The sequence below is a fragment of the Centroberyx gerrardi genome, chromosome 18, assembly GCF_048128805.1.
Source record: "Centroberyx gerrardi isolate f3 chromosome 18, fCenGer3.hap1.cur.20231027, whole genome shotgun sequence".
In the NCBI taxonomy this organism is placed as follows: Eukaryota; Metazoa; Chordata; class Actinopteri; order Beryciformes; family Berycidae; genus Centroberyx; species Centroberyx gerrardi.
Window position 1 is genome coordinate 6,200,370 of NC_136014.1, and position 25,851 is coordinate 6,226,220.

General features: G+C 42.2%; 1 protein-coding gene across 3 annotated transcripts; it reads left to right on the forward strand.

Annotated features, from left to right (window-relative positions):
* The first annotated feature begins 1,544 nt into the window (after positions 1-1,544).
* reps1 (RALBP1 associated Eps domain containing 1) lies at positions 1,545-25,767 on the forward strand. Of its 3 annotated transcripts, none has more exons than XM_071908696.2 (19): positions 1,545-2,289; positions 4,407-4,530; positions 6,939-7,168; positions 8,562-8,724; positions 8,941-9,071; positions 10,784-10,946; positions 11,041-11,104; positions 11,722-11,876; positions 13,495-13,616; positions 14,079-14,159; positions 15,588-15,675; positions 17,418-17,519; positions 17,717-17,777; positions 18,355-18,553; positions 18,815-19,009; positions 19,920-20,009; positions 20,453-20,607; positions 21,509-21,614; positions 22,510-25,767. In XM_071908696.2, the coding sequence occupies exons 1-19, from the start codon at positions 2,137-2,139 to the stop codon at positions 22,576-22,578; spliced, it is 2,451 nt and encodes an 816-aa protein (XP_071764797.1). In that variant the 5' UTR covers positions 1,545-2,136; the 3' UTR covers positions 22,579-25,767. The 3 variants fall into 3 exon arrangements, with proteins under 3 accessions (XP_071764797.1, XP_071764799.1, XP_078145886.1); XM_071908698.2 differs by having other exon boundaries at positions 8,941-9,005; XM_078289760.1 differs by lacking the exon at positions 14,079-14,159.
* The last annotated feature ends 84 nt before the right edge of the window (positions 25,768-25,851 follow it).

The window sequence follows — 25,851 nt, forward strand, 5'->3', positions numbered from 1 at the left end:
ACAAATCAATGATACATACGTTGTAATGTTTACAACAAACCAAATACTGTAATATCAACCACAAAGAAAAAAAACAGCAAGTAGTTGTGTCCTCCCATGACAAACTTATGTGATGAAAATCGCTCATTTTGCTCAATTCAGGAAGATGGAGAGGTCAGGGTCCATGTCCAAACCCCAAGTTCTAAAGTATTTATGACCTGAAAGCTGATGTGAACAGTATTTTCAACCAGGAACCTTCTATCTGCCATCTTCACCACCTGACCTGAGTGCAGCAGTAGAAAACATTTCCCATTATTACATGCCACCCTAGTCGTATTTTGTTGGGTCTTTCATTCATGTGCGCTCCCCTCGTATTTCTGATATTTCCGATTGTACTTGAAGGCAGCATGAATGCTCATCTGACTTCATCGTGACAATTGGCCCATATATGGGATGGAGGAAGTAGAAGATGTCCTGGGCTTCTACTTCCACAATCAAGTTACATTTAGTCCTCCAAACTAAGGTTCTCTCAGAAGGCAGTTATCCAAATCCCACTGCAAGAGAAAATATTACGTTCCTTTCAGATAATATCTTTACAATAACCAAATATAATCAAGACCACAACAGTGTCATCTATTGATTCCAATACACAGGATGTAACCACTCTACCCAATACCTAGTTCATAGCATTGCCCAACAATTTCTAAACACGCAGTTGATTTCAACAACAAAGTATATTTAGCTGTATCCACACCGGAATGCCAATGGTAAATCATATCATATCTACATGTTTGTCTATCTACAACACAGTGAGAATGAAGGTATATGTAATTACAATTTTTTTCATCAACATGAGACGGTATGTTTTCTCTAGCCATGCACTGAGGGAAAAAAGTCCTAAAAAAGTCCCTTGCCCTATTGTAAGGGCCCAACAAGCTACTATCCCATCCTGTGAGAGGGCTGCACAGACTGTGATGTTGCCTCCATGTTGACCAGCCAGGGACATTGAAACTGGCATGCTGAGCAATTACATTCCTACCTCTCTTTTTTCACTTATAGGTGCGACATGTCAATCAATATGTCATTGTCATTGTCAAGTCAATTGTGATATCTTGGTATAATTACCCTGAGCAAGTTTGTGGTTGTGGTTATTACCGCCAATAACGTCAATGTAACTTTTATTTTGAAATTCCTCATCCGGGTCCCTGCAGGCCAAGCAAGCTCGCGCTGACTCGCACCGTCTGCTCAATGACGTCACAGGGCATCAAGTTAGCCAGAGTTACCCAGGATAAAAACAGAAGTTAAGCGACTTTGGCTTCAAAACAAAAGTATAAAGTTTGTCACATTCGGAGAATAAATATGTATTGGAGTGCACAGAACAACAAAAATCGTCCTGGAAAAAAACCAACTATTGATTTTTCATTAACTGCAGATTTCTCCTTAAATATAGTCTTAATTTTCACTTTGATTATTTGCATTACTAAAAAATAATGATTTTAATTTGAAGAATTTTACCGGAAGTCTAATTTTAATTCTGGGTGGCTTGACACTGGTGGTAGGAATGGCGGCTATGACTACTGGAGGAAGGAACCAAAAGATCCCGAAACTTTACTTCTAACGGCTCCGCAGAGGAATTTATTTCAAGCGAAACGCATAAACACAGTCCCGTCACGGAACAGAGGGAGAAGAAGTACTATTAAGCGAGGTTAACGTGGTAGACGTCCAGGCTAAGCAGAGGGACGCACTTTCGGACTTGCTAGTTAGCTTAGTGCCACTGACTTTGATTCAAGGTAGCTGTTAGCTCGCTCGCTCGTACTAGCCAGCTGTTGGCTACTTGGCTTGGCTAGCCCAACAAGTTAAGTGATTAACTGTCTGAAAGCATTCCACATTTGAATAGTTCAGTGGCGTTCACCTCAGATTGCACATAGGCTGTGTTTGGGACTTTTACTGAAAGCCGGATCAGAAGACAACAAGACTGCACAAGATCTGCAGCGCGTTGCGAATATTATTATTGCTAACCTTAACGTTAGCTAGTGCAATAACGCTAGCTAAGTTGGGATCCTGAAGTCTCGCCCATTTTTGGATCCTACCCCAGCCATTGGCCAAGGGCTAATCAATAGCCAACTAGTCCGGTTTTAGGGTTCGTTTGCTACTACAATGGAAAGTCTAACATTAACTGATGTTGAGCAGAAATATTACTCGGATTTGTTCGTTTATTGCGACACGGACAACACCAAAAAAGTGGCTTCCAATGGAAGAGTTCTTGACCTTTTCCGGGCGGCCCAGCTACCCAGCGAAGTTGTCCTGCAGGTAAGCTAACGTTAGCAAGTTACAGTCTTTAATCTAAACTATCAGACTACGAGGCCAAACGTAGCGATGTTATTTAGACATTTTACAGACTTGCTTGGCTGTCAAAGCTGACCTGCCATCCGGTAAAGCTATCGTTAGCCTTGTTGGTTAGCTATGTTGCGTAGCAAAAGAGACACACCTTCTTCTGGCTAATGTTAGCTTTAGCCAAAGCCAAGTTAATTAACACTATCTGAAATCTAGGGTCGAGCTTTCATCTTATCTTATGCATAAATAAGCTGTTATGTCATCTGCACTCCAACTATCATTTTGTATTCTCATTCTGTGGCTCATGTGTTGAATAGCTTTGTATGTAACGAATTGTGTCCTCATCACCCCTCTGCTTCAGCTCACTGCCCACTCTTTCCTGTCCTCTTACTCATCCCATCAACATCTGCTATTTTGTTCGCCCCTGGATTGAGCTGACTTGGTGGAAATGCAAAACCAGTGTCACAATGCCCACATACTCCCAGTGTGCTCTTTAAAAGTTGTCACTTAACCTGATCAAACAGAATTGTGTCTAAATCCAGTGAGAGATGGTGTATCCTTCAATACCACAAGTCAGTCGCTTATATAATCCTTGTCAGCCCATATTGGCCAAACTGAGACATGTGCTCCTAACTTGCTAGATTACAGGATTGGTGTTGTGGTCACGCCACAAATGACCCTACCCAGAGCCTGCCTGGCCTGTCTTTGAATTGTGAGGTGTGAGTAGCCAGATTAACTGCAGCAGCCCATTCTCGTGACTCCAGGTCTCTCAGCAGGCCAATATTTGCAGTTTGTGAGTCAGCATCCTTTTCAAGGTCAACAAGGGAGCTGTGTGGAAGAATGAAAAGCTGTTGTAATCTTCTACTCCCAATCTGTAGGATGGACATTCTGGTGGCCTGTGAAACACATGTAGTGAGTGTCATGTTGTAACAGGCTAAGGAAAGTGATTGGTGTTTTGTATCCACGCATACTCAGATTAAGTACTTGGTCAGCAAAAAAAGGTTCAGCCAGCTGTTGGTGTTGTTGGGGTATTGTGGTTCTCAATTCTTAGGAACTCATACCTAAGGACTCATCATGATGTTATGAAGTTCACCTCCCTGGGTGTACATCAGCCACTGGTTTCTGGTGTCTAATACTCATACAACTATACTATGCACTATACACTCTCACCAGACTGTGCATTGTCTCATGAAGTGTTTGTGTACACATTTCAATCATTCTGCATTTTCTGCTGTGCTGCCCCCTCCCTCATTTTGCACAAAGCCTACTCCGCATGAGATCAAGTGCGACAAAATACGTGAGAATCAGACTTATTGCTGAACAGGCCCATTGAACATCTCTGTTAATGAACAAAAATAAGTGAATGAGAGCATTGCTTGTGCCTAATAGCAGTTTCCTTAATGATGGATGTGACTTAAAGCAGTTAAACTTCCAATTTGATTGCAAAAGGCATTTCAGAATTTGGGTGCATGCACATTTCATATTGTCAATACGTCTTTGGTGAGGAATTTCACTACATTTCACAATTTAGATGCATTATGTTTTACTGTACTTTATTTCCATGGCTCAGAGGTGTGTTACTGATGTTTTCATGCAGTGTCTCTACCTCCCTTGCTAGATGAAAGTCTTACAAGCACTCGGTATTTGTGTCAATAAGAATTGACATATTCTCTCCCATTGCAATCTTTTGATGACCTTGAGTGTTCCCAATGTTGTTGTTTGTGGCCACTGAGTGGCTAGCAAACAATACAGGCCATTGTTAGAGCAAACGTTTGTTATTAGTGTTTAGTTATCCCCTGTTTCCTTTCTTACTTTACCCTTTTAATTCTCCAGTGCATGATTTGTCAGAGGGGAGGCCAAAGACACATTTTCAGCCTTAGTTGGACAAAGCTCTATTCTATTCTATTCTATTCTATTCTATTCTATTCTATTCCGTTCCATTAACAGACTTGGCACCAGTTGGGCTCCTCGTGGTCATTGTGTTTATACCGAGTACTGAATCAAAAACGGTCAGTCAGTAATGGGTAATATCAGAGTTTTGGATGAAAACAATGTTGCTAACTGTTCCTCCTTGTCCTTGTGTGTGGGCTCAGATCACAGAGCTATGCGGAGCCACTCGGCTGGGTCACTTTGGGCGGAGCCAGTTCTACATCGCTCTGAAGCTCATTGCCATCGCCCAGTCCGGACTGCCCCTGAGGGTGGAAAGCCTCAACTCGGGTGAGTCCACCGTTGACTTGAATTTAATCAGAAGTCCTCGCTTGACGCCTTGTTAGCCCATCCTCTTCCCCTGACCTTATCTCAGAGCCCCCTCTCGCACAAGAAGGTAAGAGCTGAAAAGGATTCCCGCGCAATGCCATCGCATAACAACATACCAGGCTCCATGGCTAACCACTGGAATCTGCTGCTTAACTCAAAGCCTTGGCTACATCAGATTCTTCTTCTCCTTTTGTCGCTCCAGTCTCTGCCTGGTCAAAACCTGTTATAGAAGTGATGGGCTGTTGGAGGTATTTCCCCCCTACGTCTAATGAATTTTGAGGAGATCATGGGACAGGATGTGAGGGGCAGATGACAAGACAAGTCATTTTCAAGCCCTTTTAGAGTGCTTTGTTGTGCAGTTACAGTGTAACCTAACCAGACCTGGGCAAATAATGTGTAAAATATTTTAGCTGCTTGAAATGCACTTCATTGAAAGTCCAGTCAGTGGATGCATCATTTGTCAGATAAGATAAATCAGGCTTGTCTCACCGTGTCACAAATTATTTGAAACATATTTATGCTAGCTATTTTTCCCAGGTGATGACAGCAGCCCAGTGTTTGTGGTAACAGGTGACTGACAGTAAGAGGTCCTAAATGGAGTTCCTAGTTTCAGCCCTCCAGGGCCTAACTGGAAAATTGTGCTGTTTTTTTCTGTTTGCCTTTGGTGTGGCTTCTGTTAAAAAACATAAGGGAAGATGTTGTAGTCATCCACATTCATACGACATGAAGGCACTTGTGTCTCAAATGTTGCAACATAAAGTTGCTGAAACTGATTACATAACTTTGATAAAATTATAACAAGGAAGCACAGAGGCCACTTCCTCACACCAAGATGGACATGAAGTACAAACTATTGTTTTAATTGGTCACGTTTTGAACCATGGAAACCTCTTGCTCTTACATTCAGAAGTATACTGTTGTATACTGTAAGTGAGATGCAATAGTCTTTGGTTGAAACTAGCCATTTATTATGTGCTGTCGAAAAGCCTAAAGTCGAGACATTTTGGTCAGGCAGACATATTGAATAGAACATTTATTTGTTAATAATAAGCTTTCAAAGGTGAGTGACAGAGCAGTCACAAAAAGTAATTCATATGCAGACGGCATAAGTACAGTGTTGATTCAGTGGCTGTGTGTTATCAGGAAGTAAAGACAGTTGTGTGTGTGCACTTCAGCGCTCTCCAGGAGACGGTCCATAGCAGATATTGGTCCTCTGTCTGCTGGTTCTGTCAGCTCTCCAGAGGCCACCACATTTTCACTACTCTCTGGACAGGCAGCCCTCGGGTTTAAACCAGCACCTTTTCTGCCACTGGTCTGCTCAAGGCTTCTGCTTGTTAATGTACAGCATATGTATTGCATCTCTCAGTTCAGTGTTACCCGCAGGTTTGCAGTTTACTGTGGTGAGGTGGAGAGGGCAGCAATGTCTGTGAAACACATGCTTTATTAAAAATCTCGACCGCTCATCACTTGTTTAACAATTATTTTAATCGGGATAATCAATTTTCACTTGTGTATGTATGTCTAAGTAGGTTATATTTTGGCTGCATTTTGGTACACATTTCATTTAGTGAGCTTGGTATCTTGTCTTTCTTCAGCGCTACAGTCTCTCACTCTATTATAAGCTAATGAGGCTAGCATTGGCTAACTCACCACTGCAACATGAGTTGACCATTACACTCCCATTTGATTATCGGTAGTTATGTGAAGCAAATATAACATACAGCTAATTACAAATGCGTAACCTCCTCAACATAGAGTGTAGGCTATGTTTCTAAGTTTCTAAGTGCCTTGCATTTCTGGGTCCATTTTTTGTTTTGGTGGTGTATTTTTCATATTCCCATGGATAACTGGCCAAATGTAGATGATGTGATGTCACATCAAGATATTTCCAGTACAGCTACAACAGAGTTTGATAGCAGAAAAAAAATGCAACTATCCAAAACATCAATGGTAAATGTGAGATTTACTATTGACTAGCCTTTGCTATTCAAAGAGCAAAGGCTTCTTTCTAGATTCATCATTTTACACCGACATTCAACAATCACACAGGGAGAAATCCATTGTAGAAGAAGCAGAGAAAGCAGTTTCTCTACTGACAGCAGCCTCAATAGACCAGAATGCAATGCAGCCTCAAGACATGTTGTGTTTTGAGTGAGGGGTGCTACTCTCACTTTTCCTTGACTGGAAAATCTCTCACTCTCTTGCTGAGCATCCAAGGTTGGATTTGTCCTTTTTAAAAAACTACATCCACTAGAAAAGCCAGGTCTGAATGCCAGCTTAGTGCATCACAACACCTGAAATCAATATAACACAAAACTCTGCAGTTTCCTACTCTTAATACTGCGAGTGGATTCCTCCTTCCTCCCCAGTCAAGGACCTGCCACTGCCCAGGTTTGTGGTGGGGAAGAATGAGGCAGAGGCGAGGCACGCAGCACTGTACCAGGACACCGACAGTCAGGGGCTGTACCCCGGCTCAGGCGCCGGAGTAATACCCAGACCGCCCGGCAGGGGCCACCAGAACAAGAAAGGGCCCCCCCCATCCGCTTCAGTTCCTGTCCATGAGGTCATCCAGCCCCTGGCACCTACCATAGAATCACAGGTTAGTAATTCTTCCTTCCCAGCATAGGCAGTGCTCTCTTACCAGGTAAATATGACTTTGCTCTTGTTAGTTTAATAGTCCCACTCCTAGGCATGCATTACCAATGTACAAAACATCAAAATATAATAGAATAACTAAACTTTCTCAGAGGGTAGAGCGGTATGATGTATGTGCCTTACAAGATGAGTTTGTTTTTTTCCCCAGTTAGTGCAACTACAACACATTAAAAATGGAGTCCAGCATTATGTATCATTTAGGGAACATCTTACACACACACTGTAAAATGTACAACAGTGTTCCAGGTATTTTATTTCCTTCAACAACTGAACCCAGCACTTATTGGAGACATGATACTGGAATAATGCTGTGCTACTTGAGTTCTTTTTTTCCTCTGAATTTTTTGATGCTTGGAGCATGAATTACTCCTTGAAGTTTCCCGCTGCAGTACTGCTGACTTATCTTTGCTGGAAGCAGTGAGGTTTCACCTGTCAGTCATGTAGACCTCTTGCTTGACTGGTTGATCCATTTTTATCGGTTGTAAAATGTTTATTTTTCATTCAGTGGTCGCGTGAGCATCTTATATCTGTGACAAGCTGAGAAAAATCTTTTGAACTAGTATTTATTGGAGGCCTGCATTTACTAGCTCAGTAGTGGCATGTTCCCTGGGCAAGATTGAAATATTATGTTGTTTGAAAAAAAGTGTCAAATACTGGTAACATTTGGTTTTGTCAGATCAGTCAATAAGGGTCTCCCGCCACACTGGCCAGTATGTTCTTGGAACAATAACATTTGAATGCCTCTGTGATATACACTCTTTGGTCTGTGCCTGTTCTCAAACTTTGTCCCTGCTGACCACCGTACACACTCTGACTGCGAGAAAGTCAAATCAAAGCAAAACCATGACTCCATATCAAACTGTCTCCTTATTGGCTGCCTGTTACACTACATAAAGCAGTAGCGTCTAAACTTCTGCGCACTTTTTCTTCTGATTCTCCACTGCCTGGATGGTTAGCTAACTTAATGTTAGCTGGAACTTAATGTTATTCCCATTTGGCGACACATAGCAAGTGTGAGGCCACCAAAATGAAAAAAAATGAAGACGAGGACAAAAAGATGCATCGTGTGAGTGAGCAAGTTTCCAATAAAAACCCCAGTACCTGATCCTTTGCATGAAACACAATTGAAAACACATAGGATGACATATTTCTATGAAAAATTTAGATTAATTATTCTTAGCAAGTATTTTTTTAGTTGAGTTAACATCTTTTGGCAGGTGAGCCAAAAAGTTAATTTCTGAAACCGGGTTGAGACTCTGCATTTGTAGGACTTTTTTTTCCCCCACTGACATTTTCTGTGTTTTAATTGGTTGTATCTGCTGGTTTTCTGTTGTCAGCCCGACTCGACGTCCCCAGTGGTCTCCCCTCACCAGTCTCCTCCCACCTCCCCCCACTCCTGGAGGAAACACAAGCGGCAGCCCAGCGGAGGAAACGCAGACAGACAGCCGGCGGTGGCCGCAACTGGAGCTGTCTGGACGCAGTTCAGAGAAGCACAGACAGGTAACACCCATCGCTTAATTGTACTTTCTTAATAACACTGAGGCTGTGTTCCCACTGTTCTGCTTTTTTCAATATGCCACCGTCTTTAAAAATGCCAAAAGGTGGATGGAAAGCCACAGCATTGGAAATAGTGCTGGCTTGGTTTCTTTTTAGACAGAGCAGAGCACTATCTAAAGTTGAGAAAAATTTAACTTTACTGTGCTCTCCTCCTTGCAGGTCCAGTGTCTGGTGATGGGATGTGGTCCTCCCACTCGCCCCCTCCTCCAGTTCAGGAAAGCTGGGTCAGTTTCACAGCAGACACCCCGCCCTCCAGCACACTCCCAGCAATGCATCCCTCGTCAGTCCAGGTAGGGCAGCATTACGCCTCTTGGCACAGCCCTCTGCCTGTCTCAGCTCTAGAGCTGAGTAAAAAAAAAATATCGATTCTCCAGTGCATCACGATTTAATTTTGTCTGATTCTTCAATCCTAACAAGTCTCAAGGCAGATGCGTGGCTGCATTTCGGATTTCAAAACCAAACTGAGAGAAATGAACTCAATTAAAGCCATGACGTTTGTCAAATTTACCATTTGACTTTGAAGTACTCCAGTAGCATAATGAACTTAACACGCCCACCTGACTGGACGCTACTTGGATGTTGCTAAATGTGTAATGGAGTCGGTGGCAGTGTTCAGCTGTAAGGACATAGTCCAATACAAACATATTGTGTTTAAAAAAAAACGTTTGAAGTTTTTCAAAAGCGATGCAACACAGAAATGCTCCTACAAACCTGGGAAGACGTGTTGCACTGTGCAGTATATGCTGATATAATAAATAAGAAGTTTAAGTGAATTCATATTCAAGGTCTATATTTTTTTGATCACATGTAATATATTTTTTTCTCTGGAATGTATTCAGCTGCCTGCTGTAGACAAGCGGGCAAATGAATCAAAATGACAATCTAGAATCTATGTATCAATTGCATAGTGTAGATAATCGTGATGAATCGAGAATCGATTTTAAATTTAATCGTGACCCCAAGAATTGAAATCGAATCGTGAGATTCCCAAAGCTTCCCACCCCCACGCGGCTCGCTCTCTCTCCCCCCTCTGACCAAAGACTTAAAGAGACTGATGCACTTTCACAAAAGTTGGATCTTTTCCTTTCTGAGAAAATTCGCTAAATCGGTTTGAAATACTGTAAGAATTTCTTCAAAAAAATATGAATGGCTGGAGATTGTGCTCGAGGCCCAATGGAGTCTCTTGACTTGAAGGTCTCAGTTACTTAAGAAAACTGACCAGTCTGTCAAGATCTTCCATGTGGGTTGCAGTTGTTTTCCCTCACAGTATAAAAATGAGTAGACTACCCAGGTTTCTCCTTTTGAATCTGCAGCAGCAGCTATTACACTTTGTACCCAGCTACAGTTGACCACTTCAGGATTAGGGTTGCTCCCTGGCATTACAGGACCATAAAATCCTCAGAAGAACACCATACAGCATGGAGTCCAAATCTGGGACTTAGCTGCATTTTTTTTGTAGTTGAGCCAGAAGCCTATTCCTTCTTCATCAAAACATATTGTTCTTTTTGTGCTGGTCATCCTCAAAAGTGGTGTGAAGTCTTAGTGTTAAGATAGATTTTTCAAATTCTCCTTGGACCAAACTGGACTGAACAACATGTTAAAAGTGAATGTCACTTGTGCACAACATAATACCGTTGTGTATTTCACATTGTGGCTTCTGTGCCTCCATCTAATCTGTTTTCTCAGAATTGTGTGAAGTTTATAATCTAAGTAAAGCAAAACCCTTTTCAATGCCACTGTAGTACCACATTGAAGAGCATTCATAACATTGTCCTTTCAAGTGTTTACAGTCTAAACTGTAGCCAGACAGGCACTCATACATACAGCCACTTCACTATACAATTACGACTGCATCGAAGTAGATTAGGACTTCACATTACACTACTTTGCTTAAGTGTGTGTATTCCTTTTATAACTGGTGCTAACCAACTTTCAAGCATTTTTTCTTAGTCTCTGAGTTTTCCTCCATGTCTCTGCAAATGTCCCTTGCGGCTTACCATAGGAGAGCACAACGATACGAACGGTGGCCTCAGCGGCAACGACCAATGAGATTCAGCGGCAATCCAGCGGCTACGACGATCCGTGGAAGATCACGGATGAGCAGAGACAGTATTACATTAACCAGTTCAAAACCATCCAGCCGGACCTCAACGGCTTCATACCTGGTGAGAGCGCACACATACACACACACACACACTACACCATTCTGTAAAACGCAGTGTGACGTAATCATCTCCCTTCTGTTTTTATGTTTTCCAGGTTCAGCAGCAAAAGAGTTCTTCACCAAATCAAAGCTACCGATTCTAGAGCTGTCACACATTTGGTGAGTGTTTATTGTCTTTATTATGTGTTTCTCTGTCATGGAGAGCTGTTGTATACCGTGCAGATGTCTGCTCAGCCTGTTCATATAGTAATGGTCTTGACTGGCCATCACGGTAATCAATTTTCAGATGTGTGAACATTAAATAATAGGTTATATATTGGCTGCATTTTGTCTGACAGTATCTCATCCTTGCTCAGGCTTTAGTCTCTCTCTCTCTCTCTCTCTTAACAAATGAGGCTAGCATTAGCTAACCCGATACTGCAACATTAGCTGAATTATAGTCATTTCATTTGATTATCGCTAGGTTTGTGAAACAAATACAAACAAATAGTTACTGCGGTCTGACAGACCACTCTGGGTGTTAAGTTGTTGTAAATGGGCCAGCTGCATAAAGACTGAAGAGAATCCTCCATGCCCACCAAACAGTGCAACATGCACCCAGTGCTTCTGAACCAGCAAGAGCAGATGTTGACATTTTAAATGCTGTGAGATGGATAATAACGTCAAATTAGGAGGCAGCCATCTTTATACACCTGGCCCATTCTGAATGAGCTATCTGCAGCTGTTATGGATTCTGTCATGACTGCAGACCAACCTGTCCGCTCTGCGTCTCTCAGGGAGCTGTCAGACTTCGATAAAGACGGAGCGCTGACCCTGGATGAGTTCTGTGCCGCCTTCCACCTGGTTGTGGCCAGGAAGAATGGCTACGACCTCCCAGAGAAGCTGCCCGAGAGCCTGATGCCAAAGCTGATTGACCTGGATGACTCAGCAGGTACAGAGCTAGCCTCACTCTCTCCAATGCTCCCTCCCCCTGGTCATTTCCCATACTCATGCCCTTATTCATAAAACTCAATGGTAACAGCACTGCAGTGTGCAAAATCTGCACCTTAGTAATTTGGACTTATTCATGAATTTACTAGGGCTGTGATTACCATGCTGGAGCAACAGTACTGCCGCCTTATTCTCAGCAAAAGGTGACAGCCAATGAAAATCAACATGTTAATTAAGCATTACATGTTTAAGATTCACCTTGCTTATCCTCACTAATGTCAGAACAGCAGAGAAAGACAAAATTCTGCACAGCAGAACTCGTATCTTGTATTAAAAAGAGGTAAAAAAAAAAAGAGATAGTGACACATACTGCATAATACAGTTACCATAAGATGCGGTAACTGTAAAAGGTTAAGGGATTTCAGCAAATGTGGTTTCTAGCCATAGATTGTGATTAATTAGATGGGAGAACTTGCCTTCAGAGTGTTTGTTTATGCAATTTAGTGTGTATGCCAAAAATCTTGTTTCCAAAACAGTGATTTTTGTTTAAGCTTATTTTCCCATGTAACATTTATTAAAAATGTATCCTCTGACTAGAGCAGGTGGCATTTCTTGTGCTGCAGTATGCCTTTATGAATTGCTTACAGAACATGCAAATAATCAAAAGGGGTTGGTGGTGCCGGGAAAATGCAGTAAAACTGGCCCAGTAATTCATGTTTATGAATAAAAACAACAGTCTAGTGTGACCGTCACGGCCCATAATGTCATAATAACCCTGCCGGTGAGTTTTACGACCCCTGCAGTCATTATCTTGCTCAATCTCTTTACTTCTCTTTTTCTCTTCCTCCTACTCCAACTTTTTAATCTCTGAACCTCTCCAAATCTGGATGGAGGTTTCCGCTTACAAAGCACGTCAAGAAATTAAAAACATTAGTTTTCTGCTACCCTTTGCCGAATCTGTGCCAAATCTGGGCCTCTGTGGTTTTATATTGCAGCAGTAGGTATTTGCTTATGGTCCAAACCCTAAATATAGATGTGTCATTGGAGCAAAAACTCGTAGGCAGTAGTATTTGAATCCTCAGGCACTGATCCATGCAATAGGTTATATCGATTAGGGGTTGAGTTTTTGAGCAAACAAACTGCATTATATCCATCATAGCAGAGGTGGATGATACTGACTGGCCAATACAGTGTGATATATTGATCTAACCCTAAAATATATCTTATAAAACGGATAGTTCCGGTCCTTGATTATGATTGGCTGAGCTGCGTTCGAAGCCGTTTTAAAATACTCTATAAACACACACCTGTGACCGCATCACATCAGTATTACTGCGCCATATGTAGTAACCGTTTCATAAAAGCAATAAGCCCCGCGAGGCTGTGGTTTACAGCCTCGCTGTAAACCACAGCTAAGGGGGTTTTAGGCACTCCGCTCCGCGTCATGCCTAACAACGCCCCTTAGCTGTTCTAAAATCACTGTAAACCATGGCCTCTTGGGGCTTATTGCTTTAATTGAAAACTAAAAATCTCCCCATGTGTGTATATATACTGTATATGTGTGTCTTTGGATGTTCTGAAGGACTCTGGTTAACCATTGTCTGATGTTTTGCACGCAGAGGTCCCAGAGTCGACCGCCGACGTTGGATACTCGGGCTCCCCGGTGGAGGTCACCCCCAACAAGTCTCCCTCGATGCCTTCGCTCAACCAGACCTGGCCTGAGATGAACCAGAGCAACGAGGTTCCAACATGCACGCAGCCACACGATTATATACTTACACTCCATGTACACACATTGTTAGTTTTTGCTGTGTTTATGTTTGATTCATCTTCATTAATTGCTGTGGGGTTATTAGTTTAGGCTGCTCTTTTTTTTTTGCTCATTCAACATAATTTGATTGCCACTTGATTCCCTTTATTATTGAGCGTAATTACTGACAATTCAGCACCTCTTCTCTCACTTCCCTGGACTGTGGTGGTAGCCTGCTCTCCTACTCATGTGTATGAAAGTCAGCGATGTTGCTGGTCGTTGAGTGGTTTTGTCCCCGCGCCCGCTGTTGATGTCGCGTCACCACGTCATCTGCCGACGACTTGATGATGTCACATCACAGTGGCGGCTCAGACCGATGATGTAATGTGTGATGTCACTGCACTGGCTGACTGACGTGTTGTTTTTTTCTCACTGTCTGTCTGTCTCCTGCAGCAGTGGGAGACGTTTAGCGAGCGCTCCTCCAGCTCACAAACTCTGACCCAATTTGACTCTAACATTGCACCAGCTGACCCTGTAAGTCAATCACTTAGTATGCATGGTTTCTCCATTAATGGACAGATATTAACCCTCTCTGGATCTCTCTGCATTTTCTCTCTCTCCTCTCTCTCTCTGTTTGTCTCTCTCTCTCTCTCTCTCTCTCTGTTTCTCTCTCTCTTTCTCTCTCTCTCTCTCGCTCTCTCTGATATCTCATTGTCACTCTGTCTCTCAGTGCATGATGTTCTTTCAATGCGCTATCTGCTGCATCAGCAGCGGCAAGGCTATCTTGTGATTTGGCTCGCTTAGCTTTTATTGGACAACAACCTTTTTTTCCACAGTGACATCCACCAATCACGAGAAATGCCTTACAATCAAAGAATTCAGACTGTTTGAGTTTTCATGCAGTTGTTCGGTTTGCTCGCCTCTGGGAACAGTTTTCCTCTTGTTGCCACTGAACGTTACCTTAATGTAGGAGATAAAGAGAGGGCAGTCACAGGCGGGTGGTTGGAAATTCAGACTGTACACCACTGGGAAAGTAAAGAGGAAGGCTAACTCACTAGCCATACCTCATATGTATTAGCTTAGCCATTCTAGTGCAGGTCGTGATAGACTTTACATCCATCCATAAACAGACAGTGCAATAACTAATTTTCAAAATTTGCGAGGCTCTGTTTCATTTACTGTTAAACTATACAAGTCATTTTTTAAACCTTTTGTCCAACCTTGTAGCTGAAAATGCAGTCTCTTAGGAAGACATCAACCTTTTCTTCTCAGCAATGACAAGTGCAATATTGACTACCACAATTTCCATATTGCAAGAGGGTGTATTTTTTGTTTTAAGAGGGTTTTAGATAGCTTCAATGTATTCTGTATTTCTGTGCCGAAACCCCAGCCTAAACATACAATCAATCATTCTTTGATTAGATTCAGACTGGGCAGAACCAAAGCATTGACATTTAATTTACCACCTAGATCTTTCTGACAGTTTTTCAAGTCCTGAAAGCAAAAATTACGCGGAAAAAGCTGTGCCCACTTATATCACAAACATATTGCAATCAGAATTTTCAGCCAAAAGAAATGCAAAATTATTATTATTATTTTTTCAATCTTGTGCCGCAGTGCGCTGGAATTGATTCTGTAGATTGGTCGACCCCAATCTAAAAATCCTTAAATCACTTTGGAATTGGTGTACCCCTTCATATAGTTGAAGAAATCATGACATTGAGTGTTCAATATCTTTGCATTTGGCACACTAGGTTGGGCTGTCATTTATTAAACCATCAAGTCGATTGACAGGCGGAGACGAGACTTGACCAAGTGGCTGTTTTTGTGGACGGTGATAATGAATTACTTAAAGTGATGTTGTGGACCACAAATCTCACCTCCTTCCACGAAACCTGCCTGTCTCCCTTCCTATCCGCCTGTCTCACCTCCTGTCTCTCTGTCTCTCTGTCTGCACTGCAGGACACGGCCATCGTCCACCCAGTTCCCATCCGGATGACGCCCAGTAAGATCCACATGCAGGAGATGGAGCTGAAGAGGACAGGCAGCGGTGAGACAGCCTCTGGCCTTCCTACACACTTAAGCTGTGTTCAGACAGCAGGCAAATCCAATTTGTTTTTCAGATCTGATCTTTAAGGCTGACCGTCCACATTGTAATTTACTAGTGACCGGATCGGACTTGTGTGTTTAGACAGAATAGTCAATTGCTGTCATCATGACAGTGGTTGTTATAGTAACAATACAGGCGTGCACACACTGTCGGATGCATTTTCTGTCCAACAACTCAAACAACAAGCTAACAATAAGCTGGTAACATGGAGGTTTCATTGCTTATTCTGGATGTTTTCATGATGCCATTTTTTTGTCACGGTACTCTATGCTATGTTGTTTGTTGCTCCCACTGATATTCTCTTGGTGACTCTCCTCCATGGTTGTTGTTTTGTTGCAACGTGACGTCAAATATGTGTTGCGTGGGGAGTGACAGGGTGGAAAAAACACTTCAAATCAGACTGAGTTGCATTTGCACAGATGCAATATGAATCAGATTTCACGCCACTTGTGAAAGTAATTTAAATGTAATCCAAAAAGACTGGATTCCATGTGTTTCTTTTTTTTTGCTGTTCTTTAGAACCTGACTTTAGACAACATGTATCTGACTTGTATCAGATTTGAGCTGCCTGTCTGAACATAACCATAGACTCAGTAGGACAGGCATATTAACATAACTAACGTGCAACCATGAGGTGGACATTTTGCAGGGATAGGTAATGACAACCCAGGAGGCTGCCATTTGTTATCAGTAAACATAAACAGACAGCTGTCATTAGACATAATCAGACAGCTGTCATTAGACATAATCAGACAGTGTTTTTTATTCATAAGCATATAGTGGAAACTTTTTGTGGTCATCCTAATTAGCAGTTGCTACAGTTACTACTGAAGATACTTTTGGATCAAACAACAATATTGCAGATCCTACTTAAAATAGTACTGCTGAAGACACATTTAGTATGGTAGCTGGCTTGTGGCTGGAAGGTTGCTGTTTTGGATCCCCAGACAGGCTAAAACCTGTCCATTAAAAGGCATGACTAATGTTATAATAATCTTCTTGCTCTCCACATCTACTTACGAGGAGCCCTTGAGCAAGGCACTCAACCCCCAACTGCTCTAGTGGAGCAGATTACCCAATATCAACCTGATATATGGTTGGACTGGGAAGATTCCTTGTATGCATTGACTATGACAGTGCAGTTGGGCGTTGCTGAAAAAGAGCTTGCTGCTCAGCTTCCCTAAAAGTAAAAAAGTCAAGCAGTACTAAAATATCTCTAGGTTTGTTATCTCTGTGTCTTAAAACAATTGTATTTCAGAAGTTGCATGGTAAAGTACCTGACTCTCTGTAGCAAAGGTGCAGCACTGTAGAAGCATAGCCTAAGGTCATATAGTAGGTTCAGCTTAACAGCATTCTGTCCAACCTAAATACATTAAATTCTGCCTTTGACTATTCAGTGTAGTTTCAGAGGACTTAAAAATGCAGCTTTTTCTTTGAGCTGTCATTAAAAATGTATTAGAAGTGTTTTAAATTTGGGCATCCTGGTGGCTCATTTGCCATAAGGTACATACCATATATCTTTATCTTTATCATATGTCTTTACTGTAAACTGTCAAGTAAAAGCAAAAATGCAAACAAAACAGCTTAAAAGTCTTACCTTGCATAAACCTCTAGTCACCCTGTATAATTGAATGCAATAGACTCATTGCTTTGGACCTCTCTGTTAATTCTCAAATCTTCAGACCACAACCACCCTACCAGTCCACTGCTGGCCAAGCCTCCAGAACTGTCTGAAGAAGCCAAGCTAGCCGCCTCCATGAAGTTTGTAGCCGCCAACACTGTAGGTGAGTAACTCAAAGGATGGCCAGGTATAGAAGAGAGCTCATTTAAAGTCAATAGCTATATTTCCATCCAACAGTCAAGCAAAACTTTAAGCAAACTTTTAAAATGTTGCAAAAAATAAAATGTGAATTAGGTGTATTTACTTAAAAATACTTTGATCCCATGTTGTGTCTCATGGACTGATTTTTCCTCCATGAAGGTGACGGTTACAGCAGTTCTGACTCCTTCACCTCAGACCAGGAGCCGATCACCAGACAAAGGTCAGTGGCTGTTGAGGAACAGCACAGAGAGGTGCTGATTTATTTATTTTTTTTATTTGATTGTTTTCCTAGTTTTGGTGGCCGAGCAGTGTGGACAAGGCCTTGCTTTCTGTATTCACGAGGAAATCACTGCATTTTATACTTTATAGACTTGTACACTGTCATGCACTGCTCATCCACTGTTATTTCTTTGACGGTAGTGCCAAAGGGTCTATGGTAGCCATCTTGCAAATCAGTTAAATGACCATTTATAGATGTTGATCTTTAAAGGGAATGTTGTCTTTGGCCAAATTTCCACCTGCATTGTGCTGCATGTGCTCTGGGAGATCAGGTTGTATTCAGATGGAGCAAAACGCATATCTAGGTGTAAAGGTGTGTGATTGGCCATTTCAGTGTGTATACTGGAGACGCATTATAATGTCAAATGTAAATATAATCCAGCCAAATCATATGTAGACACAATCCAGATATGAATTGGCTGTTAATGTCAGGTGTGGAAAGTAGGCCTTTCTTAGCAGAGACAATTTTGCGGATGAAAGTAAATCATCCAGCTGAATGTTTGTGTGTGTGTGTTTAGGTCTCAGTCGGGTACGTCTCCGGAGGCCCTGAAGGTGGTGGCCCCCCCTCCCCCTCCGCCGCGCCCCCACCCCTCCCACTCCCGCTCCTCATCTCTGGACATGAACCGCACCTTTGCTGCCGGGGCCGCCACGGGACAGCCGCAAACCGGCGCGGTAGCCTACCCCCCCGCCGTGCCTCCTCGACCACTACCCACACAGGTAAGACAGACACACACACACACACACACACATACAGGGGTGGAAAGAGTACCATAATATTCTCTTCAAGTAGTGGTGCTGTTACCTTGCTGAAAGTTTACTGAAGTCGAAGTAGCGTTACTTTTCGTTTAAAAACCTGCTTAAGAATAGACATTTTAATAAGACAAATTCACACCAGTGTACAAAATCATGAGCAAAATCTAACTAAAGCATTCAACACATTCAAAGGCCTTTACCCTCTCTCTGCTACCCCGTCTCTAGACGTCCGTGCCACACAGCGGGCACCGCGGCGAGGCCGAGGGTGCATCGGGAGGCGGGGCGGTGCTTACCACCACCTCCCCCCAGCAGATCCCCCAGCAGCCCAACTTTGCCGACTTTAGCCAGTTCCAGGCCTTCGCTGCGTCCGACCAGCCTTCCAGCCTGCCGGAGGTCGACAAACACAACGAGACGGGACAGGTAGGTGGTTACATGGTGTGTGTGTGTGTGTGTGTGTGTTTGGCAAGCTGTCTGGCTATGTCTTGGTAGTACCATCAGTTTTTCATGGTAAAATCAAGATTCTCAATTAATAGAAATTGTGTTTTTGGCAATATTCCTTGGTTATAAGATAGTCTAAAATTAACTTATGAGTCAAATAATTGTTAAACAAATGAAAACAAATTACTTTCCACACTTTATGTGGCCTAAAGGTGTATTAGTATAATTGTGTCTACATTATCCATCATAGGACAGTTTATTATCATGGAGACCTGGCATTTGACAGTCTGAAGCTGCATTCACTTTAGAGCAATAGATGGTGGACGGCAGACAGGATATGATTCATTTCCAATGAGGGAGGATGGTAAAATGTGACACTGCACATGCTGGCTGCAACAGCAAAAATTGCTGTGGTAAAAGGTCACTGGCTGTTAAGTCTGCCAAAACTCTGCACTTTTTTTCCCTACTACACTTCAAACCTAGAGCTTCTCAGGACATGAGGTTTGAGACAGTTCTTCAGTTCCTCAATACAATTTAAGTGAATTTGGAAAATGGCATGTGAACTAGCTAAACCAGTACAGTCGAGCAGGTTTGTCAAAATCTGTCACCCTCCACAACTCTTAACCTGTCACAATGGCTTTTTAGCACTACAGTGTGTATGCCCTATTAGTTGTGCTCACGTAGGCTGTTGGGCATGTGGAACAGAGGTCACTAAAATTAGTCTGGTGCCCACTGGTGGTGACACGTTGCATTTTCATTAAAAAAATGTAAAAATCTGTCATTATGGAGATTTCCATGGGCTACCTAGGTGAAGAGTTGATAGGTTAACATGTAATGTTTTTTGTGTGTGTGTGTGTGTGTGTGTGTGTGTATGTGTGTGTGTTGTCTTCAGGTGGATAAGTCATCAGAGGGAGCCGGTCCTTTGAGAACAGTCAAGAGTGACAGCCAAGCAGAGGATAGAGCCTCAGCCACTGTCAACTCTGTATGTCTCAATCTTCTGTAAAATTCTTTTTTTTTTTTTTTTAATGGCTGATAAAATTGAATACACAACTGTCACCCATTCACAAATGTGATTATTAACTATGGTGCTACATCTGAAAAAAACCCTTCTTATTAATTTAATATAAACTAATGTAATAATGATATAATTTTAACAAGAAATAAGTTATTGCATTAATGGTAGGTAACTTTATTACAATAATGGGGAATGTATTATTGTTAACAGTTATAACCTAAATAGTTCATTAAATTAATGGGAAGTTATTACATTAACGTTTGTAACAAATGGCTGATTAATGCACAGGAGCTTGTATGGGATCTAGGCTTGTATTTGCATTTGAGTATAAAATTAATGGATTTTATTAAATCTAATTTGTTGTTTAATTTATTTATTTATTTTTTTGCCTTTGTTTGTTGTCCCATCAGGCCAAGGGTTCGTCCGGCCCTCTAGCCCCTCCTCCCAAGCCGGTGCGTCGGAGGTTGAAGTCTGAAGACGAGCTTCGGCCAGAAGATGAGCAGCACGGTCCGCAGAAATCAAATTTAATAGCTGCAGTCTTGGCCACTCAGCCCTCCATCCCCAGGTACAAAACTTGTGTTGTTATAAGGGTATATTCTCTCTATTCTGCTTTTTTTCGTAGAAAAAGCACTGCCTCAATCGCATTTTGTACTGATTAAAAAGCAGGTTGCACAAAGCACATTTTGTTTCCATAAAAACTAGGTGCAGTAACTTTCAGTAAACATTACTGATGTACAGCTGTACCAGAAACTCCATAACACAGGCAATGAGCTCCATACTGACAGAGTAACAACTACTACCAGCTTTTATATGCTTTCTCCATTTTCATCATGCTTGTTAATGTTGTAATCAACTGTCAGTGTAAAACCCTGTCTCCTGTTCTTCGTGATTGGTCAGTGCAGGTCATGTGGTTTCCTCTAAAAGGCTGACTCAAGGCTCATAACTTTAGAAAGGGCTCTGCTCTGCCTAAAGAGAAAACAGGTGCAGTGCCTTTTCAAAAGTAGCCACTTTCCATCAGCCTGCCAGCTGCTCCATGTTGATTTCAATGTTACCAAGTGCTAGCAGTTTGAAAAAAAGTGGAATAGTGTGAGCACAGCCTAAGTTGTGAGAATCAGTTTGAATTCGGGATTTGACAAGTGAAGAGCTTTTGGGAAATAAAGGCCAGCAGACCATTATAAGGCCATAGGCACCTAAGGAGGTAAAATTAGGGTTATGGTTAATGGTATGATATGGGTTAGGCATATTGTGATGATGATTGATAAGAGAACAAATGTAATCAATGTAAGGTCGTCACTCCAGATGCAATTCAAGTTTGTGTTTGTGCGTCTTTGTTGATGCCTGTGTTCTTCCTTCATTCCTTTGAACGATCAATACTCCCAGACAAAATGAACATCTGATACCGATGCAATTTTGTGTGTGTTTTATAATGGTTGCAGTAAAGTGTGTGTATGTGTGTGTGGTTTCAGGTCAGTAGGGAAGGATAAAAAGGCAATCCAAGCCTCCATCAGAAGAAACAAGGAGACAAACACAGTGCTGGCACGACTCAACAGTGAACTGCAGCAACAACTGAAGGTATGGAGGACATGCATGGTGAGGTAGTGCAAGGTAGTGGATACGCAGAAATCCTGACTAGGTGCTTGAAACAAAAGCCAAAACAATGGAACGAAAAAAAAAAAAAGATACTCACGCACTGCATTAGGTGTTTACTCAGCAAAGTTTCGACCCCAACTGGTCTTTGTCAGGCAGTGTGCATGTATCTTTTTGCCGTAGTGTTGTGGTCATCTTGAGGCAAAGTCAGGTCGGTCAGTCAGGGCGAGACGCTTCATTCCCCGATACCTGGACTTTGTCACGGTTTATCAAATCATTTTATACAAATCATGTCTGTTCTTTATCAAGCAGTATCTACTTTATAAAAGGAAGTAAAAGCTGTATTATTGTGAAAGTTTAACTAACTATAAAATTCCCATAATCCTCCCAATCAATTCGCGTCACATGGCATGAGAACTCATTTTGTCTCTATTAGTTTCCATGGACAACTGTTATGTATGACAATATACTGTATATAGCAATTTCTTTTTCTATCATAAGACAACACATACTCTGGCATTTTGTAATAAATCTATCTAATATTGTTGTATAAGCAGTGCACGGAAATGTATTACATATATAGTGCATGTATATAATATGTCAAAACCTATTTTTTGCTAATGATTCAATTGCTAGTGTTATGTCACAAGCCAGGTAGTGTAACTTTATTGTATTCTCCTTAGAGGAGATGAAGGCAGCTGATCAGCTGGGGAGTTAGAGAGCTGAAATCACATTCAAATGGACTAATTATTAATAAGGTCTACATAGCATCGTGGGACTGTATAGAATCTGTACTTGATTCCTATTAGATTTTATAAGTTTGCCATCAGTAAAAAGAAAAATTCTCACTGCTGTGTGCATGCATGTTGTCATTTGTCAGGACTTGCTTGAAGAGAGGATATCTCTGGAGGTTCAGCTGGAGCAGCTCAGACCTTTCTCCCATCTCTAACGTGCGCGAGGAGGACAACTCGGCTGTAGTTCATCCCGGAAGACCGAAGCGAGGCTGGGGCCCTCTGTGTGATTCCCCTCCCTCCCTCCCTCCCTCCCTCCCTCCATCAACCCAGCTTTCTAAAAACCCCCGCTCCTCCGTGAAGGCTCCAAACCTGCCAAGGGGCGTACTGTTCAGACCCACACTCACACACTCAACCGCACACTTTACCAGTCATAACCGGTCGGACCGTGAGCATCGTCTCACCAAGGGAGGGCTTGGGGGAGCGTGGGGGGGATGTTACAAACAAACTCTGGCACTTTTCAATTTTTCCTTGAGAGAGGCAACGGTCAGGACGACGGCTGACTGAGAAACGGTTAGGAGTGGCGGGCAAGACGCTCCAACTGCTCATCTGGTCTGAAGCGAAACTGCTGGTGTCTGATTTCCTACTCTCCAAACGACTGAAGAAGAGAGGCAGAGCGGCTGTGTATGCGTGCAACTGTTCCTATGTTTGTGTCCCTGTCTATTGGCAAGCTTGAGAGTATCCCCAATATGTTCCGTTCTCTCTTGTGGTACAGAGAGAGCGCCACGCCAAACTCTTAATGTAGCCTTGCTTATTGGCTGTTAGAACTGACTTAAAACCTTGAAAAACAGATAGGACCCTGGAATGCATCTTTGCTTCGAATGTTAAAGATTGTAGGGTTTGGTGCTCTTCGGTTAAAAAAAAAAAGAAAAAAAAGGGTCCTCTAGTATTCGTGGAAAAAGTGTTCCAAGTCACTGAAAATCTGTTAAAATCTTTCATCTCAGCTCTCTTAGAATTGGTTCACACTGCTCACTACCGCTCACCATGGTGTATTTTGGTGGAAGGCTGTGGGAATGAGTCATGGGCCAATTACGAAAGATGAAATTGTATTGAAATAAGTGACGCTTGGTGTATTGGATGTAAGCCGAATTGAAGAGCGACTCCTAACGACTGGTAAAAGGTGTCAAGTCATGTTCCACCAGGTGTGTACCTTTGCCGATAAGCAAAGGCAGCATTAAAGTGACTTATTTTTGACTGGAGTTTGGTGTGATGTTCTGAGAGTAAAAGGAACATATTGGGCTACGCTGGGACAGGACTCTTTGTGTGGGGCCTGCATAGGCCAGATAATCATGGTGAAGGCTTTTGGCTCATCCTGTGACATGAACTCAGCCCACCTCATATTACTGCCCCTTACTGTGTGTGTGTGGTGTGTGTGTGTGTGTGTGTGTGTAAGCAGGTAACATTTACATAGATGGCATGATGCAATGGATGAGAGTACTCTGCATTTTTTCCTTCTCTTTTTTTGTCCTGATCTTCATGTTACACAGTGTTTGGGGATTGATCTGACTGATTGATTGACCCTTCTGCCGAATGACTGAACTAGTACCTTGCTCTCTCCCCTGTACCTGGGCTGTGTTCAACTTGTCAAAAAGATGGAAGCCTTTTCCCCTCCTTCAACTTTTCCTTGACGTTTTGAACACAGCCCTGGATCAAATACCATTTCAACGTCCTTTAAGTCCCTCATCTTCAATTGCTGAGGTTGCCTGGCGCCCCTTAAACCAGTGCGGTTGTCTCCAGGCAAAAACAGACGTTCACTAAAGCTAAAGGTTTTGATGGTATTCCAACTGCTGTTTGACTCCAGGGGCTGCATTTATGAAGAATAGCTTCGCTGATCAGGGATGATTTTTTTCCTGTGATTTTTCTGTGGTCATGACCAGTTAGAAGCAAAGAAGCCTAAATCAAAATGGCCCACTTTGTGCTCGGTTTCCTTTGTTCTCGCCTTCCTAGTTGCGCAGAAAAGCAGACATGCAGACAGATCCAGACAGGCATGGACAGACGGTGAGACCCAGGCAGATACAGTTGACACTGATTTTGAAAAATTCAGCTGTTTTCCAATGGGGCAGTCAGCACTATGCAAGTACGACGATACATCTTCACAGACCAACTATAATTATACTTCGCTATTTGTACTATTATAGTAGCAACTGTGTGAACAATATACTCTGGTTTTGCATCTCGGATCTTCCAAAACGCCATCCACGTTCGGGATTAGTTTGCCCTTTTGGTGCCGACTAGCAATCAGCTTCCCCCCCGATCCCAGTTGTAGAGGGGGAGCGGCAGAGGCGACTCCAGATCAGTGTTTATAAGGGCAGTTTCACCCTAAATCTGCGAGACTTGGCTCTCTGGGCAAGATGACCCTTATTGGGTGTAGATGAAGCCTACAAGCCTACCAGACGGAGAACAGTCAACAGAAGGGGAGACCTGAATGACCCAACTGCACTTTGAACTTTAAACCCCCTTCATTTCTTTTGTCTTTTTTTATTTTTGTTACCTCCTTCTTTGACCCTGACATTGTTTTAACCTGCATGTTGTTCCTGTCTTTCACATGTATTTAAAAAAAAAAACCGATGCTTTAAGAAGGAAAAAAATGAAAACCTGAACCACTCGATTTTTATTTCTTCAATATAACCTGGAAACTAGTATGATGAGGTTTTTGTGCCGGTACCCTAAAAATATCTTGGACACTGTCTTTGTTTGGTTTGTTCTTTTGTTTCTTCTTTGTTTTTTTTGTAGCTGGAGCTTCCTGTGTGTTTGTTTTTGAAGAACCTGTCTTCTAAAGCCTTACTCCCTCACCGGCGTTCAGGTTTCCATGGTGGCTGACTGACCTCTCTTCCTTGTTGTATCAAGGCTCGCCTTCTTTTTCTGCTGTTGAGAACGATGATGTACTTGGTGTGCGTGCGTGTGTGTGTTTGTGTGTTTGTTGAGAGGTTATGTTGTTTTCAGACCTGGAACTAATACTATTCAAAACCCTATTAAACGCCTTCATCTGGGATTGATTGATGTTTGCTTGCGCAATACCACTCTCACCCCTCGACCGCCCCCCCAGTCCCAAACCCATATGGCAATCCAGGCAAGCTAAAGCAATCAGCCGTTATGAAGTTTTTGATGGGATTTTGAATGCTGTTTTTCTCCCAGATCTTTGTTGTATATTGTATATGATACACTTTTGAACTCATATGTAAATTTGCATTAATTGCTGACTAACAGCGAAAGAATATTCTATTTAATTCCTTCTCTCTTGGCTGTGGGATCCTAGATGTTTAACTGCATGGATGTACTGTATCTCTGCAGTCAACTAGCAGCTGTGTGATTTTTACACAAAAATAAAAACGGCACAATATTTTAAACGCCGCTCTCTTTACTCACTTCTTTATTGGTTTTTGTTTGAGAAGCAGACAAGAGTAGTAGACTAGTATGTCACATATTACATG

Excerpts from the sequence above, each read along its gene's own strand:
- reps1 (XM_071908696.2), top strand. The coding sequence starts at position 2,137 with ATGGAAAGTCTAACATTAACTGATGTTGAGCAGAAATATTACTCGGAT. Across the intron at positions 8,725-8,940 it reads GTTCAGAGAAGCACAGACAG|GTCCAGTGTCTGGTGATGGG; the intron begins GTAACACCCATC and ends TCCTCCTTGCAG. Across the intron at positions 9,072-10,783 it reads TGCATCCCTCGTCAGTCCAG|GAGAGCACAACGATACGAAC; the intron begins GTAGGGCAGCAT and ends GGCTTACCATAG.